The sequence below is a fragment of the Acipenser ruthenus genome, chromosome 44 (assembly GCF_902713425.1).
Source record: "Acipenser ruthenus chromosome 44, fAciRut3.2 maternal haplotype, whole genome shotgun sequence".
NCBI classification, from domain to species: Eukaryota; Metazoa; Chordata; class Actinopteri; order Acipenseriformes; family Acipenseridae; genus Acipenser; species Acipenser ruthenus.
In genome coordinates, this window is record NC_081232.1 from 9,601,614 (window position 1) to 9,618,680 (window position 17,067).

Genomic DNA, 17,067 nt, shown 5'->3' on the forward strand with positions numbered 1-17,067 from the left:
TATGTGCCCCTAAGCATGCTGGGATGTTATTAGCTTAATTAACGCATGAGCCACACCTGTGTGGAAGCCCTTGCTTTCAATATCATTTACCCAGGTGTTTCCATTTTTCTGTTCACTACTTGTGTATATATATATATATATATATATATATATATATATATATATATATACACACACACACACACACAACAGTATGTCAGTAATTGATATAAGACACCACCACCAGAAACATCAACCTTCAATTATTTTCATTTAATATTTATAAAACAAAAGAACTTTTACTCTTTTTTTTTTTTGTTACAAAAAAAAAAAAAAGTCATTATCATCATGAGTTAAGAACATCATCCTGATTTCTACTGAAGGAATCGCTCCAGTTACTAAGCAGTCACTTTCGGAGTGAAATCAGGTTACTGTCTAAAAGGGATACAAAGCCGACACAAGAATGCCAGGGATGGGAATCAGACTCCTATTGCACAGCAGTGTGATCCATTCCAGGTTTTACTACCAGCTTGATCAGCCCCAGTGTGTCTAGCTAACAAGCTCAGGTGTGTCTGATTATTAAACTCCTAGTGAAACCAGGAGTGGATCACACTGCTGTGCAGCGGGAGTCTGATTCCCATCCCTGCTTTCGTATACCTCCATTCTCCAGTTAGGTCTCAAACGACATTGAAAGAAATGTGACGTGCAACTTATTTCTTTTTTAAACATTGCTGTATTAGTTTAAGAAAGCTAGTTAATTTCACTTGGTACATTTATATAAACCAACAAACTTCAAAACGATATCGCGAAAAAAAAAAAAAAAAAAAAAAAGTCTACCGGAAGCCATAATCGCAGTACAGTAACTATTTCATGTTAGGTTTTGAAATGTCACATTTTTTCCAGTCAGTTTTGTCATTAAGTATCTGGGAAAACTCCAAAGCGACGGCGTGGAATTCAATAAGTTAACAAGGGAACATTATTCAGCAGCTTTCATTGGACTCTATGAAGCTGAGGGAGTTCATTCTATATAGAGGGGGTGGAATTCAATATGTTAACAAGGGAACATTATTCAGCAGCTTTCATTGGACTCTATGAAGCTGAGGGAGTTCATTCTATATAGAGGGTGTGGAATTCAATAAGTTAACAAGGGAACATTATTCAGCAGCTTTCATTGGACTCTATGAAGCTGAGGGAGTTCATTCTATATAGAGGGTGTGTAATTCAATATGTTAACAAGGGAACATTATTCAGCAGCTTTCATTGGACTCTATGAAGCTGAGGGAGTTCATTCTATATAGAGGGTGTGGAATTCAATATGTTAACAAGGGAACATTATTCAGCAGCTTTCATTGGACTCTATGAAGCTGAGGGAGTTCATTCTATATAGAGGGTGTGGAATTCAATATGTTAACAAGGAAACATTATTCAGCAGCTTTCATTGGACTCTATGAAGCTGAGGGATTTCATTCTATATAGAGGGGGTGGAATTCAATATGTTAACAAGAGAACATTATTCAGCAGCTTTCATTGGACTCTATGAAGCTGAGGGAGTTCATTCTATATAGAGGGGGTGGAATTCAATATGTTAACAAGGGAACATTATTCAGCAGCTTTCATTTGACTTTATGAACGTCCTGGGATGCTTTCACTGTACATGAAAGATGCTGTATAAATTAAACTGGTGCCGTATGTGTTTCTTTCAGAACTGCACATCACATGAGACCCACAGAGAAGATTTGTGGAATGACTCCTATGGCTATTTACCACTTTCTGGTTAGTAGGTTCGAACTGGGGTTATCGAGGTGGGATACCCTTGTATGAAGTTATATCAGTCTTCAATATCAGTTGCAGGGCTGGGAATCAGACTCCTATTGCACAGCAGTGTCACCCATTCCAGGTTTTACTACCAGCTTGATCAGCCCCCAGTGTGTCTAGGTAACAAGCTCAGGTGTGTCTGATTATTAAACTCCTAGTGAAACCAGGACTGGATCACACTGCTGTGCAACGGGAGTCCGATTCCCATCCCTGTGATGATAACCAGCATTATTATTGCAGGGATGGGAATCAGAATCCTATTGCACAGCAGTGTCACCCATTCCAGGTTTTACTACCAGCTTGATCAGACCCCAGTGTGTCGACTGACACTAAAACCAGGCATGGATGAAACTGCTATGCAATGGGAGTCTTATTGCCATCCCTGCAGTTCTAATGCTAACTAAAAGTTATTAATGATATTACTTTTTGATTAACGTTGGTCCTACATAAACACATTTCACTAAACTATTTAATTCTATCCAACATACTCTATGGTAAGGTTAAAAAAACGTCCATGGCAAATCTGAATTTTTTGGCAGTGCCTAGTATTTTGCTTGCAGACCTTTGCTGGATAATTATAGCATTAACCAATTTAGGGGGGCTGGATAAATATATTGTAAAAGTAACCAGTATCTGAATTTAAAAACAAATTAACAATAATACTTATTATAACAGCATTATATATAAAACCGGGAACACCCTCAATGTGTTACATATTAACTGCCGTCTAAATAAATAAATAAATAAATATGAGAATAATTCTGCTGTGTGGAAGAGACCGCTTGCTGCTTTCTCGTTGTCTAACGGGAATTAAGAGAGGATACTGTTTGCTCTGCACATCACACCTCTAAAAACCAGCTACTATTAAATGTGAAAGAACACAAGACCTGCTTTGAGGGCATCCCCGTGATCCCCGTTTGCACTCAGAGGAGAGGGAAAACTAAAAACACCTAGCCAGGTTCTGTAGGGGGAATGAAACGTCTGGGAACCAGTGGCTGAACGGACCGCCCTTCCTCCAGATGGCTCGCTCAGGGTTGTGGTCAGAGACAGGATACTACAACTTGGTATCAGGCTAGCGTAAGGTCAGTAGAAGTGACGTTTCTACACCTAGCATCAAAAGAAACTCATCGCTACTAGAACACATTTATTTTAAATAAATAAATAAATAAAGGTATAGAAATGATGGACATTGACGAAATGTTTTTGGTTTCGTTTTTAATCACTCGATCATTCATCCTTGACCATGACGCGCTTGAGTGACTGTGACTGAAGCAGATGCGCTTAATCACCTAATTAGTGAGACAGCTGACTGGACGCTGGATGTGGAGTGATTTCAGCTGTTGAATTGCAAGCTTGAATAAAAGCAATAAAGAAATCACAGAAAAAAAAAAGAAAAAAAAACAGGCTGGACTAGGGCAGCGTGCTGTGGCTCGCCGTCTTGGGTGCTCACAGCCAGCGATTTCAAACCTGGCTGGACGGTATAACCAGACACACACTGTCAATGACCGCGCCACCAACCGGGAGACCAAGAGTCACAACACCTGCCCGAGATCCACAGATCATTCAGCAGCACCTTCGTGATATCGATTGCTAATCAGCACAATAAAAAGTCACTGCACCTGCTCTAAAACAGAGTTTGTCATTTTTCAATCACATCTAGTGAATTTTATCCAAATATAAGTGATACGTTTCTTCTGATGCTCAGCAGACATTGAAGTTTGCGTGTTCCGTGTGTTTACGACACAGGCACAGAGACTGAGGCCATCGGCCGACACACATTTGAACGCGTGCGTGGCGTCTTCGACGTGGTTTTCCAAATGAAGAAATTCTAGCAAAGTCCCGCTTGAAGACGGAGGATACGCGACAGACGTCCCCCCCAGCACAGCGCAGATAGAAAACGGTCAGGTCCTACTGTTTGTGTCGCTCACACGATTACACAAACGTTGACCTTTCAAAACACACGTTTCTCAGACACACCCTGCGTGCAGAAGGGCAGCAGTGTGGAGCAGTGGTTAGGGCTCTGGACTCTTGACCGGAGGGTTGTGGGTTCAATCCCAGGTGGGGGGACACTGCTGCTGTACCCTTGAGCAAGGTACTTTACCTAGATTGCTCCAGTAAAAACCCAACTGTATAAATGGGTAATCGTATGTAAAAAATAATGTGATATCTTGTAACAATTGTAAGTCACCCTGGATAAGGGCGTCTGCTAAGAAATAAATAATAATAATAATACTATTTGCTGTATTGAAGCCCGTCAAGGAATTACAATGCGACTGGAATACAGAAACAGACGATATCTGATCTCGCTACTGCTGGAGTTGCCTTGTTGTTTTGACCATGCCAGTGGCTATGTAGATAAACACCTGGAACGATCACTCGACAGGTATATAAAAACATAGCCAGCAATCACAAAAAAAAGAAAGAAATGCTTTATTTCATCGCTCTCAAGTCTACCTCGGACTTTTCAGACTGGCAAAAAAAAAAGGGGGAGCGAGGTCTAACCGGCTCTTTATTTTTTTTACTTTTTTCGTTCTTGAATTTCAACTCCTGCCAACTGCTGTAAAGCTAATAACATTTAAAAATTCGGATTTGGAACTTTTCTGGGTTGATTTGCGAGTATATGTTTCATTGTGGGGTTGTTTTGTGCGTTTACTGTGCATATTGTGTTAAGTTTACCTTGTTATTATTATTATTATTATTATTATTATTATTATTATTATTATTATTATTATTATTATTATTATTATTCTCTTGTCGCCCAGTTTACTTATGCATTTACTTATTGTGATTGCTGGTGATCAGTCTCTATTTCATATGCCTGTAGAGTGACCGTTACACACCGATAGAAACCTGGAGCACCACTGCTGCGCCCGTGGAACAGATTGATTTTTTAAAAAATTAAAACCGTTTTCGTACATTTAAAAGAGGAGACGGTTATCTAGTCAAGGATACCAAGATATCTCGAAGGGCACGGGGCGGGGGGGAGGGGGGGGGGTCCCAGAGTGGGGGGAAAAAATGGTTGCACCCCTAAATCGGTCTGTATTTAAAATAGATCACATTTTGGGAGCACCAACGCTCTTGTGAGACAGCTTGACCGTTAAAACCATTGCTATGTCTAAAAAGACGATCAGCTATTCAAGGATTTCAGTATATTTAGTAAGACTCCCGTTGCACAGCAGTGTGATCCAGTCCTGGTTTCCCTAGGAGTTTAATAATCAGACACACCTGAGCTTGTTAGCTAGACACACTTGGGGGCTGATCAAGCTGGTAGTAAAACCTGTAATGGGTGACGCTGCTGTGCAATAGGAATCTGATTCCTGCCCAGTCGCTCTTTCAAATCCCAGGTTACCTTCACAGATGTGAAATATATCTCACCATGTCCGCTTCTTTTATCTTATTATTGGTTACAAGCTTTGGTTTGCTCGGTACGTTATCTGGGTGGGCTTCCAATCTCTCACATTGTTAAAATAAAAAAAAAAACATGTTTGTGGAAGTCTTTGATCAGCGTCCTTGGGAGAGCCTGTGGAGGAGTTCAGTTTGACAAGGTTTATTTTTTAAGTCCTAAATGCCATACCTCCACCCCTTTCAATTGTTAAAAGACAAAGGGGTTCCTTTCATCAGCCTAGAGTCTCCAACACCAGTCCCGAGGAGCTACAGGGTCCCCTTATCAACTGAACTCTCAGTTACTGCACCATTTATTGACGTACTTAGTCAAAATTAACAGGAGTTCCAGATTTTTAATCATTGATAATGAAAATACACCTAGAAAAACCCAACACTAGCATTTTACAGCACCCTGAATTCACCGGTAATATTGAGGAGGTTGATGCGATGCAGGGTCCCCCCCCGCCCCTCCCCTCCCCCAGTGTTATATAAACTCCCGATATTTAATCTAATTCCCCTGGCGTTTGCAATCTTTCTGAGCGGATCTGGGTTCTATTGCTCCTAAGAATCGTATTTCGCTTTGCCGGGAGAGTCCTAACTGCAGACACAGAATGGACGTTCTCATCACAACCGTTTGAAAATAGTCACCTCTACCGCTAGACAGATGCAGCTCTGGCTAAATGTTTTGCATCACCCTATAGAATGAACTGATTCTGCTTCATCAAGTCGAATGAAACCTGCTGAATAATGTGACGTTAACGTACTGAATTACACACCGCCACTTTGGAGTTTTCCGGACGTAACGAAAAACTGTAAAAAAAAAAATAAATAAATAAAAAAATACTGTAAAAAGGAAATTCTGTACTGCTATTATGGCTTCCTGTAGCCTTTTTTTTTTTTCGATATCATTTTGTAGTTTCTTTGATTACATCATGATGTTAAATAAAAAGATCTGAATGTTCATACAGTTTTTTTTTTGTTTTGTTTTTTTAAATTCTCAATCCTGAAATTCTAGGTGTTGCAAAACTTTTGTCCCCAGCTGTAGATTGAGAGAGAGAGAGAGGAGGAGAGAGGAGGGAGGAGAGGGAGAGAGGAGAGAGGGAGGAGAGGGGAGAGGGAGGAGAAGAGGGAGAGAGGAGGGGAGAGAGGAGAAAGAGAGGGAGAGAGAGAGAGGAGAGGAGGAGAGACAAAGAGAGCGAGAGAGGAGAGAGAGGAGAGGAGAGAGAAGTGAGTTTTGGCCAGCAGAGAAAGGCAGCATTGCCTCAGTATTTGAATGCAATTAGGACGCCAGTTTAGCGTCCGGCAGTTAGGATTCTTCAAGCAAGCTTAAACACCTTCGAGAGAACTCAAATTACCCAGAGCGTCCCAGAAACAGAACGACTGAAGACACCATAAAAACAAAAAAAAAAACAGAAACAAAAAAACTAAAAAATAAATCAAATTTAAAAAACAGAAAAAGCCGCCGAAGAGCGGGTTACGATTCGGCCTTCACTCGAGACAACCCGGGGAGGCCTCCCAGATTCACCGTGGCTCCGGACTCGCTCCCCGTCACGGGGAGGGGTGAGGGCAGGTTTCCCAGCCCTTCCTCCGCAGGGTGCCTGCTCTCGTGAACCTTCTGATGGTGTCGGAGGTTGGACTTGCTGGAAAAGCACTTGCCGCAGAGGGAGCAGGAGAAAGGCTTCTCCTTGGTGTGGACCCTCTGGTGGCAGATCAGCTGGGTCGAGACGCGGAAGGCTTTGCCGCAGTCCTGACACTTGTACCTCCTGGGCTCCGTGTGGATCCTCCGGTGGTTCTTTAGCGCCATGAGGTTGGAGAACTCCTTCTGGCAGACGGAGCAAGAGTACGACCCCGTCTTGTGGCTGTTCTTGTGGTTGAGCAAGGAGCCGGCGTGGCGGTAAGTCCGGCCGCAGTGCTCGCAAACGTGGGGCTTGTCTCCTCCGTGCGTTTCCTGGTGCTCCCGGAGGTCCTCCGAAGTCGGATGAAAGCTCCCGCATTGGTCGCACTCAAAGGCGGCGGGATCCTTGGCGACCCGATCCGGGTCTTCCCAGCTGGCCCCCGGTCCCGCGCTCGGGATCCCCTCTTCCTCCTCCCCCAGCATCCCTCCCCTCCTCCCTCCTCCCCGCCTCTTCTGGAAGAAGTAGTGCGAAGGCTTGGTCTTGTGCAGGGACAGGTGGTGGGCAAAATTGGCCTTGCTGGCGAAGCCTCGGCCACAGGGGGCGCAGAAGAAGGGCCGCTCCCTCGTGTGGACCCGCCGGTGGCTCAGCAGGTGCGAGGAAACCCGGAAGGCCTTGCCGCAGTCCAGGCACTTGTAGCGCTTCACCTCGGAGTGGATGCGGTGGTGGTTCTTCAAGGCCAGCAAGTTGGAGAACTGCTTGAGGCACACGCCGCAGCGGTAGATGCCCGTGGTGTGGGTGTTCCGGTGGTTCAGGAGAGAGCCGGCGTGCCTGTAAGTGCGGCCGCACTGATCGCACCTGAACGGACGCTCGTCCCGTCGGCTGCCGGGACCCCCGGGAGACCCTCGGGTTTCCGCGGCTCTGCTGCTGCTTCTCTCCTTTCTGCTCCCCCCTTTCTGATTCGTCCCGAATCCACAGCGGTGACGCCTCAAACTCCGGCCGCTCAGGAATCCTTTGCCGCACCCTTGGCACCTGTGCGGGACGTCCCCGAAGTGCAGCTTCTGGTGGTTCTGGAGGGCGCTGGAGAGCCGGAATGCTTTGCCGCACTCCGGGCACGGGTAGGGCTTCTTTTGGGTGTGTATGCGGAGGTGGTTCTTCATGGCCATGGGGTTGGAGAAGATCTTCTGGCAGACGACGCACTCGAAGCTGCCGGTTTTGTGCGTGTTTTTGTGGTTCAGCAGGCTGCCCGCGTGGCGGTAGGTGCGCTGGCACACGTCGCAGCGGAAGGGCCTGTCGTCCGGGTCGAGGGACGAAGCCGTCGCGCCGTCGTTCACGTCAGACCCCAGACGCTCGGTCGCGGAAGGGAAAGCAGGCCCGTAACACTCCGAAGAGTCCTCCACCATCTTCTTATTCCTCCTCTTCTTCTTCTTCTCTAACCCATTCCCGTTTTCCGAAGTCAGGGGCGGGTTTTTCTGCTTCCTGGAGCTTCCAGCTCTCCCAACTTTTCCGCAAGCGTGACTGGATAGCTGCTTCTTCCCGCGGAAGGCTTTCCCGCAGTCCGGGCAACAATACTTCTTCGCTCCAAAGTGGACTCGCAGGTGGTTCTTCATTGCCAGCTGGTTGGGGTAAGTGTTGTCGCAGACGGTGCAGTAATACTGGCCCACCTGGTGGGACTTCTTGTGGTTGACGAGACTGCCCGCGTGCCGGTAGGTCCTGCCGCACTGACCGCAACAGTACGGTCGCTCCACCGAGCCTTTCGCCTGCCCCCCGGCCTCAGAATCCGACCGCCTTTTAACCCTAACCTTGACCTGGACCGGGGCGAGTTGGAGGCTGGTGGTGGGGTCGGTCTGTCGGGAATCCTCGGCAGTAGACTTGCTAGCATTCGTGGGATGGGCTTCCTTCCCCACATAGCCCAGAATCCCAAGGTTATTTTCCGCCCAGCTGTCAGTCGAGGACAAACCGGGGTCCCCCCGTTCTTGGAAGGGCAGCGGCTTGCCGTTGGATTTGGAAGCGGGGACGTCGGCCACCGGGCCGTTGCTGGCTGGCATTAGCTGTTGCAGCTGGTTGCTGAGGTGCTTGGTTTTCTGTCGGCTCTCCAGGTGCATCCTCTGGTGACTCACCAGCTGCTTATGCAGCTTGAAGGCTTTGCCGCACTCCAAGCACTTGTGTCTGCCAACAAGAAAGGAAAGGATCATTAGAGATGTCACTGCAGCGATGGGAATCAGACTCCTATTGCAAAGCAGTGTCATCCATTCCAGGTTTTACTACCAGCTTGATCAGCCCCCAGTGTGTCTAGCTAACAAGCTCAGGTGTGTCGGATTATTAAACTGCTAGTGAAACCAGGAATGGATCACACTGCTGTGCAACAGGAGTCTGATTCCCATCCCTGCACTGTTTAGCTAAAGGAATGCATACAAATACTAATGTACACCCCCCACCCCCTTCTTCATAGCTGTAGATGCCTAAATCGGTAGCAAATCAAAGTCAGGGAAAAGATCACAGTGACCACTACATTACATCCACCCCCATACACACAATGACAGGGACGGAGGGATGATATCAGACCTCTCTGTGCTTTACAATGCTTCCCTATGCTTTACCAGACCTCTCTGTGCTTTACAATGCTTCACCACACCTCTCTGTGCTTTACAATGCTTCCCTATGCTTTACCAGACCTCTCTGTGCTTTACAATGCTTCCCTATGCTTTACCAGACCTCTCTGTGCTTTACAATGCTTCCCTATGCTTTACCAGACCTCTCTGTGCTTTACAATGCTTCCCTATGCTTTACCACACCTCTCTGTGCTTTACAATGCTTCCCTGTGCTTTACCAGACCTCTCTGTGCTTTACAATGCTTCCCTATGCTTTACCAGACCTCTCTGTGCTTTACAATGCTTCCCTATGCTTTACCAGACCTCTCTGTGCTTTACAATGCTTCCCTATGCTTTACCAGACCTCTCTGTGCTTTACAATGCTTCCCTATGCTTTACCAGACCTCTCTGTGCTTTACAATGCTTCCCTATGCTTTACCACACCTCTCTGTGCTTTACAATGCTTCCCTATGCTTTACCAGACCTCTCTGTGCTTTACCATGCTTTCACTGGGCTTTATTGCACTTGGCTGTGCTTTTATTGCGAGAAACTTTTCTAAAAAGGTAATAAGAAAGCACTCGCTTTCCGAAGCCTTGACCAGCAGTTTTTCGTCTTTTTCCTCAACTTACCGCTTGACATCAAAGTGGACCCTCTGGTGGTTTTTCAGAGCAAGAAGGTTGTAGAAACGTTTCTGACACACGAAGCAACGGAACACCCCGGTCTTGTGGGACTTCTTGTGGTTGAGGAGGCTGCCGGCGTGGCGATACGCCCGTCCGCACTGATCGCACCGATAGGGCCTGGCCTCCGCGTCCGAACCTCCGACGGGGTCTTCCGATTTGAGGGTCTGCGGCGGGTCGCTCGGGAACCCCCCTGCGCCGGAGCCTGGCTGGTGGGCGCAGCGATGGCTCTCCAGCTCCCGATAATTCCCGTAGACGACCGCGCCGCATTCTCCGCAGATGTGGCTCTTGTTTTCTCGGCTGTCGTCTTGGTTTTCCTCCCCGTCTTTGCAAAGGGCCTCCTCGTCTTCGGTAAAGTTCCGGGGCGCGTCCGGACTCAAGAAATCCGGGAAAGGGCTCTCGTGACGTGTCAGCTGGTGCCGGATGAAATCGGCTTCGTTCAGAAAGCTCTCGCCGCACGTGCTGCATATCTGGAGGTTGCTCTCCTCCTCCTCCTCCGGAAGCCCCCCGGATGTGTCGGGTTCCGGGGAGGACAGGGAGGAACGGCCTCGTCTCGGAGGGTCCGTCGCGGGGTGCGTGTGGAACCGCAGGTGGCTCTTGAGGGCAGACAGACTGGAGTAACGGTTCCCGCAAACGGAGCACTGGCAAACCTCCGACAGCAGCTCCCCGCGTTCGCGAAGCTCCTCCTCTTCCTCCTCCTCGCCGGCGCTTTCCTCCTCCTCCAAGCGTCTGTGGGTGGGCGCTTGCTTTCTCCTTCTGGAACCCGCCAGACCGTTCCTCTCCCCCCGACCCAAATCTTCGCCCGGGAACCCGTTCTGGCCAGCCCTCCTCCTCTCCCGGTACGGGCAACGGTGGCTTTTTATGCCTGCAATGTCTGCATAAGTCTCCCCGCAGTCTGCGCACATGTGCCTGTCGGCTTGAAGGTGGGCGTCCGTCATCAGCTCTTCCACTTCTTCTTCTTCCTTCTTTGGGACGCCGTTTTCGAGACGCCCCAATCCCTCGAAGTCGTTCTCCGCTTTGCAAAGGCCTCCCAGCGGCTCGACGGGCTCTACTTCCGCCAGGGCGCCGAAATGAGACATTGTGTGCTCCTTCCGGTCCAGCTCGTTCCCGAAGCCCTGGAAGCCAACATCGTCGCTGCCCGAGTTCTCCAGGCTTCCCAGGTCTCGGCAGTCCACCGGTTCGTTGGACAGCCAGTCCGGGAGCAGATCTAAACCTCCGCTGCCGAAGCTCAGAGAAGGGGGCTTGGATCTGTGAATTCGGAGGTGACCTTTCAAGGCAGCCAGATTGAGGCATTGCTTCCTGCAGATGGAGCACTGGTAGACGCCGGTCTGGTGTGACCTCTTGTGGTTGACGAGGCTCCCCGCGTGGCGGTAGCTTTTACCACACTCCTGACACCTAAACCTGCGTTCGACGTCAACCGTAGCGGGATCCCTGGCATTGGCTTGGATAACGGGGCTTTTGGCGTTCCTGCTGTTCTCGGTTTTGATCGGATCCGTCTGGGGGGCTTCCTCTTCCTCCTCCTCCTTCTTCTCCTTCTCTGCCACTCCGGAGTCGTGGGTCAAGTAGTGATCTTTAAGGCTTTCCAGGTCGGAGTAGCATTCGCCGCAGAAGGCGCAGGCGTACGCCAGCCCGTTCGGAGGTTCTCTGTCGGTCTTGTCCCCGGGATCGGCCGTCTCTCCAAAGGGCGCGCTTTCAGGGGGCGGGCGACAGCTTTCCCCTTCGTCGTACGGATAGGAGGAGGAGACGCTGCTTTCCTCTCGGGACCCGTCCGGGTGACCCAGAGCCAGGGAAGAGCTGTTGTGCAGGACGATGTGATCTTCAAACTCGGACTCGCTCTCGAAAGCCACCTGGCAGAGATGGCAGAAGTTGGATCTCTCGCCGTTGCTGCCCCCTCTGCTACGAGGGACCCCCGACGACAGATCGGAGTCCTCGAAGGACCGGCTGGGTTTGGACTTGGAGTGGATGCGCACGTGGCTGTTGCAAGCCGCCAAGTTGTTGAACTGCTTGAAACAGACGCGGCACTCGAATGCCCCCAGCTGGTGCGATTTCTTGTGGTTGATGAGGCTCCCGTGGTGACGGTACGTTTTCTCACACTGGACGCATTTGAACGGGCGGTCCTCCGAGCTCAGGGGCTCCGGGCAGGGTTCGGAAACTTTCCCCCGGGTCTTTCCCGAGCAGGTTCTCAGAGGAGTCGAGGCATTAGTCTCCGCGGGGCGAAAGCTAAGAAGGTTCTCCGTGAACGCTCCGCCCGGCAGTACGTTCCCGCCGCCAGCCCCGAGGTTTCCTTCCCCGCGTTGGGGATCCGTGAAGCACGCACCCGGCTGCTGAAATCCGTCTGAGATCTCCCGGCCGTCCAGGAGGTTCCCGGCTTCCAAACTGGAGCTGTCGGCTCCGGGAAACCCATCGTCGTCTCCCTCCGCGTTCCCGGGATGCTGACCGGGAACGACGCCTTCATGGCACTTCTGGTGGGCGGCCAGCTGAGACGCCAGCCTGAAAGTCTTCCCGCAGAGCTGGCAGTGAAGCCCCCTGGCATGCAGGCGCTGGTGGTTGCGAAGCGCCAAGGGGTTGTTGAGCTCTTTGCCGCAGACGGAGCAGCGGTACAGACCCACCTCGTGGGTCTTTCTGTGATTCACCAGGCTGCCAGCGTGCCGGTAGCCCCGGCCGCACTCACCGCACTTAAACCTCCTCTCGTCGTTCTGCAGGCAGTGGCTCTCCGTGTGCTCCAAAAGATCAGGCCAACTCTGGCACACCTCGTCGCAATGCTTGCACAGAAAACCGCCTTGCCCTTCTTGATCCTGCATGGTCTTAATATTCAATTTTTAATAAATAAAATAATTTGAGAGGGGGAAGGGAGGGGGGTTTGGGGAGGGGGGGCGGTTCGGTGGGAAGACTCTGTATCGTTTGTTATTCAGCGCTCCTTGACTCTTTTTTTTTCCCCCCCCACGGAAAAGGTTTAAGACTTTTGCTTTACTGGTGTTTTAGCATTCAGGCATCAAAAAAGGATTTTTCTTCTCCCGTTCTCCCAGGGAATGAAGGCAAAGCATGGCATGATATATTCCCGAGTTCGGATGTTAAGGCATTTCCAAGGTGTTGACTGATCTGTGGAGAAAAGGAAAAAAATTAAAAGTTTTGCATCACCCTCTATACATCGTATGAAACTGATTCTGCTTCACAAAGTCCAGTGAAAGCTGCTGAATAATGTTCCCTTGTTAACATATTGAATTCCACACCCTCTATATAGAATGAACTCCCTCAGCTTCATAGAGTCCAATGAAAGCTGCTGAATAATGTTCCCTTGTTAACATATTGAATTCCACACCCTCTATATAGAATGAACTCCCTCAGCTTCATAGAGTCCAATGAAAGCTGCTGAATAATGTTCCCTTGTTAACATATTGAATTCCACACCCTCTATATAGAATGAACTCCCTCAGCTTCATAGAGTCCAATGAAAGCTGCTGAATAATGTTCCCTTGTTAACATATTGAATTCCACCCCCTCTATATAGAATGAACTCCCTCAGCTTCATAGAGTCCAATGAAAGCTGCTGAATAATGTTCCCTTGTTCACATATTGAATTCCACACCCTCTATATAGAATGAATACAGCGCTTTGGAGTTTTCCACAGATACTTAACTGACTGGAAGAAATGTGACATTTCAAAAACCTAACATGAAATACTTACTGTACTGCGATTTTTTTTTTTTTTTTTTTTGCGATTATCATTTTACAGTTTGCTTTGATGACACGCTGTTAAGATATAAATTCTGTTAATTACTTATACAGAACAGCAATTAATACTGGTGTTTAAGAAACCAGGTAATCGAAGGAGCCACTTACACAACGGCTTGGTGATCCAGCAATTAAAGAAAAGGGGTCTTGATACCAGGAGGTTTCAAATCCCGGCTCAGAAACTGACTCTGTGCGTGTGTGTGTGCGTGTGTGTGTGACCCTGAGCAAGTCACTTCACCTCCTTGTGCTCCGTCCTTCGGATGAGACGTAAAACAAACGAGCTCCTATTGGAAGTGACTCTGCAGCAGCAGCAGCAGCAGTTGATGATGACGCAGAGTTCACCCCCCGTAGTCTCTGTAAGTCGCTTTGGATAAAAGCCTCTGCTAAACGACTCATTCATAATAATAATAATAATAATAATAATATATAAATGACTGACTTACAGTGGGCTTTGAACTTGTTTCCTGCGTTAACTCCCCTGGCACACAAACAAGCCTATAGTTTTGAACAAACAGCAGTGTTCGGATTTCTTCAGTGTTTCCAGTGCAAACACACACACACACACACTCGGTCAAACCTGAACTACTTGCTTGTTATTACCAAAATATTCAGAGAGTTTGATGCATTTTCCCAGCGCTCCCCAACCCGGGTCCTGAGGGCCACCCCCCTCTCCTCCCAACCCCGGTCCTGAGGGCCCCCCTCCTCTCCTCCCAACCCCGGTCCTGAGGGCCCCCCCCCCTCCTCCCAACCCCGGTCCTGAGGGCCCCCCCCCTCCTCCCAACCCCGGTCCTGAGGGCCACCCCCCTCTCCTCCCAACCCCGGTCCTGAGGGCCCCCCCTGCTGTGTGGGCTGGTTTTCATTCCAACTAAGCAATCGATTACTGAACTAGACCCTTCACTGAACTGATAACTTAATTAGACCTTTTTTTTTTTTTTTTTTTTTTTTTTAAATTGTTTTCAGCTCGTACACGGTTGCAGATTTTAAAATTAGCTGCTACAACATTAACTCTGCAACTGTTTAAGCGCTGAAAACAATTAAAAAAAATAAATAAATAAGGATCTAATTAAGCAAACGATCCTTTCAAATTCAGGGTTTAGTTCAGTGACTGAGAGATCCATTGAAAATGACAAACAGCCGACATAGGGGGACCCCAAGGTCCAGGGTTGAAAACCCCTGTTTTAACTAACAGCACAGTAAGCCGCGAAACTAACGCATAATTAGCAACTCAAAAAATAATAATAATAATAATAATAATAATAATACACTTTTTAATTCACCGTCAGGAACCGTTCACATTAATTAATATTGTTTTAGACGGAGAAAATAAAGCGAGCAATGTAATTGAATTAAAAGTAAGCACACAACACGCCTGTACTTTTTTTTTTTTGTAATTCAGTTTAATGTGACTCTCGTGTGCTGTTTATTGTTCGTATAAAACCGGTTCAAATATCGGGACTAAACGCATACACGATTATTTCGGTTGTTATCAAATGCGTACAGCCTTAATATTTATACATCCCTCGCCAGGACAAAATCAACGCGCATACACATAGCCAGACAACACGTAACTGCGTGTAATGTTTTATTTATTATTATTATTATTATTATTATTAGTGAAACGCACTTTTTGGCGCACGATCGCTGCTTCTCCCTCGTCCCCCGGTTTTGTGGCCTTGTCTGTGGTTGTGTTTGTTTGTTTATGTTTGGGGTTTATTTTTTTTTTGGCCGATGCGCCGAAAATAAACGAATAAATAAATAAATAAATAAAAATTTGTGTTTCAAATCTTTTTATTATTATTATTATTATTATTATTATTTTATTGTTTTACATCAAACACAACGTTAACGCGATTTCTCTTTTAAATATAAGTTTATTTTTTTATCGTTATTTGACAACGAGTCGAGGTCGTGTGTGTGTATATATATATATATATATATAAATATATATATAATCTCGATTTACAAAGACTGTGTTGTTTTCTAGTGTTATTTATTTAAACACAGACACGACTGCTAGCCCTAAACAAATAGTCTCCGAAGAACAAAACGGGGAGAAAAGATGAAAAATAAATGTAACTTACCGAACGATGCACGTGTTTTTATAAGCAGCCGGGATGTTACGGCTTTCTGAAGGCTTGATTGACTTGTTTTTATTGATCTATTTCAAATATTTTGTTTTTCTTTGCAGAAATCCAGACCTCTCTTTTTTTTTTCTTTACATTTTCCACATACTTCCTGCTGTTGTTGCTAGGAAACAGGAAATGAGTCTCAGTGAAATCGTTCCCCCCCATATCCATTCATGATGCGAGTTGTGTGTCTAAGAAAATAATTCCCCCGGGAAACAAAAGATCCGACCGAACCAGCTTCCTCTTCCACGCCCAGGAGCTCCAGAGCGGATGTCAGCGAGCTACCGGCCTCTGGTGGACAAAGGCCAGCACTGCAGGCGGGAGCGCCAGAGCCAAGCGAAGACTTCATAGAGCCAGGACGCGAACCTGCGCTCCCCTGACTGTATGATGAGCATTGTAAAGCATATTACAAAAAAAACACATGGTAAACTAACCCTTATAAAAGTTTCCCATAATAAAATCAGAGCACGGTGTAATACAGCACAGTGACAGCATGGTGAAGCATTGTAAAGCACAGAGAGGTCTGGTAAAGCATAGGGAAGCATTGTAAAGCACAGAGAGGTCTGGTAAAGCATAGGGAAGCATTGTAAAGCACAGAGAGGTCTGGTAAAGCATAGGGAAGCATTGTAAAGCACAGAGAGGTCTGGTAAAGCATAGGGAAGCATTGTAAAGCACAGAGAGGTCTGGTAAAGCATAGGGAAGCATTGTAAAGCACAGAGAGGTGTGGTAAAGCATAGAGAAGCATTGTAAAGCACAGAGAGGTCTGGTAAAGCATAGGGAAGCATTGTAAAGCACAGAGAGGTCTGGTAAAGCATAGGGAAGCATTGTAAAGCACAGGGAGGTCTGGTAAAGCATAGAGAAGCATTGTAAAGCACAGAGAGGTCTGGTAAAGCATAGGGAAGCATTGTAAAGCACAGAGAGGTGTGGTAAAGCATAGGGAAGCATTGTAAAGCACAGAGAGGTCTGGTAAAGCACAGGGAAGCATTGTAAAGCACAGAGAGGTCTGGTAAAGCATAGGGAAGCATTGTAAAGCACAGAGAGGTCTGGTAAAGCATAGGGAAGCACTGTAAAGCACAGAGAGGTGTGGTAAAGCATAGGGAAGCATTGTAAAGCACAGAGGTGTGGTAAAGCATAGGGAAGCATTGTAAAG

At 47.3% G+C, this 17,067-nt stretch overlaps 1 protein-coding gene across 1 annotated transcript; it reads right to left on the reverse strand.

Moving 5' to 3' along the window:
- Positions 1-233: 233 nt before the first annotated feature.
- Positions 234-16,057, reverse strand: znf646 (zinc finger protein 646). Its single transcript, XM_033998195.3, has 3 exons — positions 15,873-16,057; positions 10,012-13,158; positions 234-8,960 (listed from the first exon to the last, which is right to left on the reverse strand). Exons 2-3 carry the CDS (start codon positions 12,858-12,860, stop codon positions 6,653-6,655), a joined length of 5,157 nt encoding a protein of 1,718 aa, XP_033854086.3. The 5' UTR covers positions 12,861-13,158; positions 15,873-16,057; the 3' UTR covers positions 234-6,652.
- Between the last annotated feature and the right edge of the window lie 1,010 nt (positions 16,058-17,067).

Coding starts and splice junctions, on each gene's coding strand:
- znf646 (XM_033998195.3), bottom strand. CDS start 12,860: ATGCAGGATCAAGAAGGGCAAGGCGGTTTTCTGTGCAAGCATTGCGAC. Junction 8,961..10,011: donor GTCCACTTTGATGTCAAGCG/GTAAGTTGAGGA, acceptor TCTTGTTGGCAG/ACACAAGTGCTTGGAGTGCG.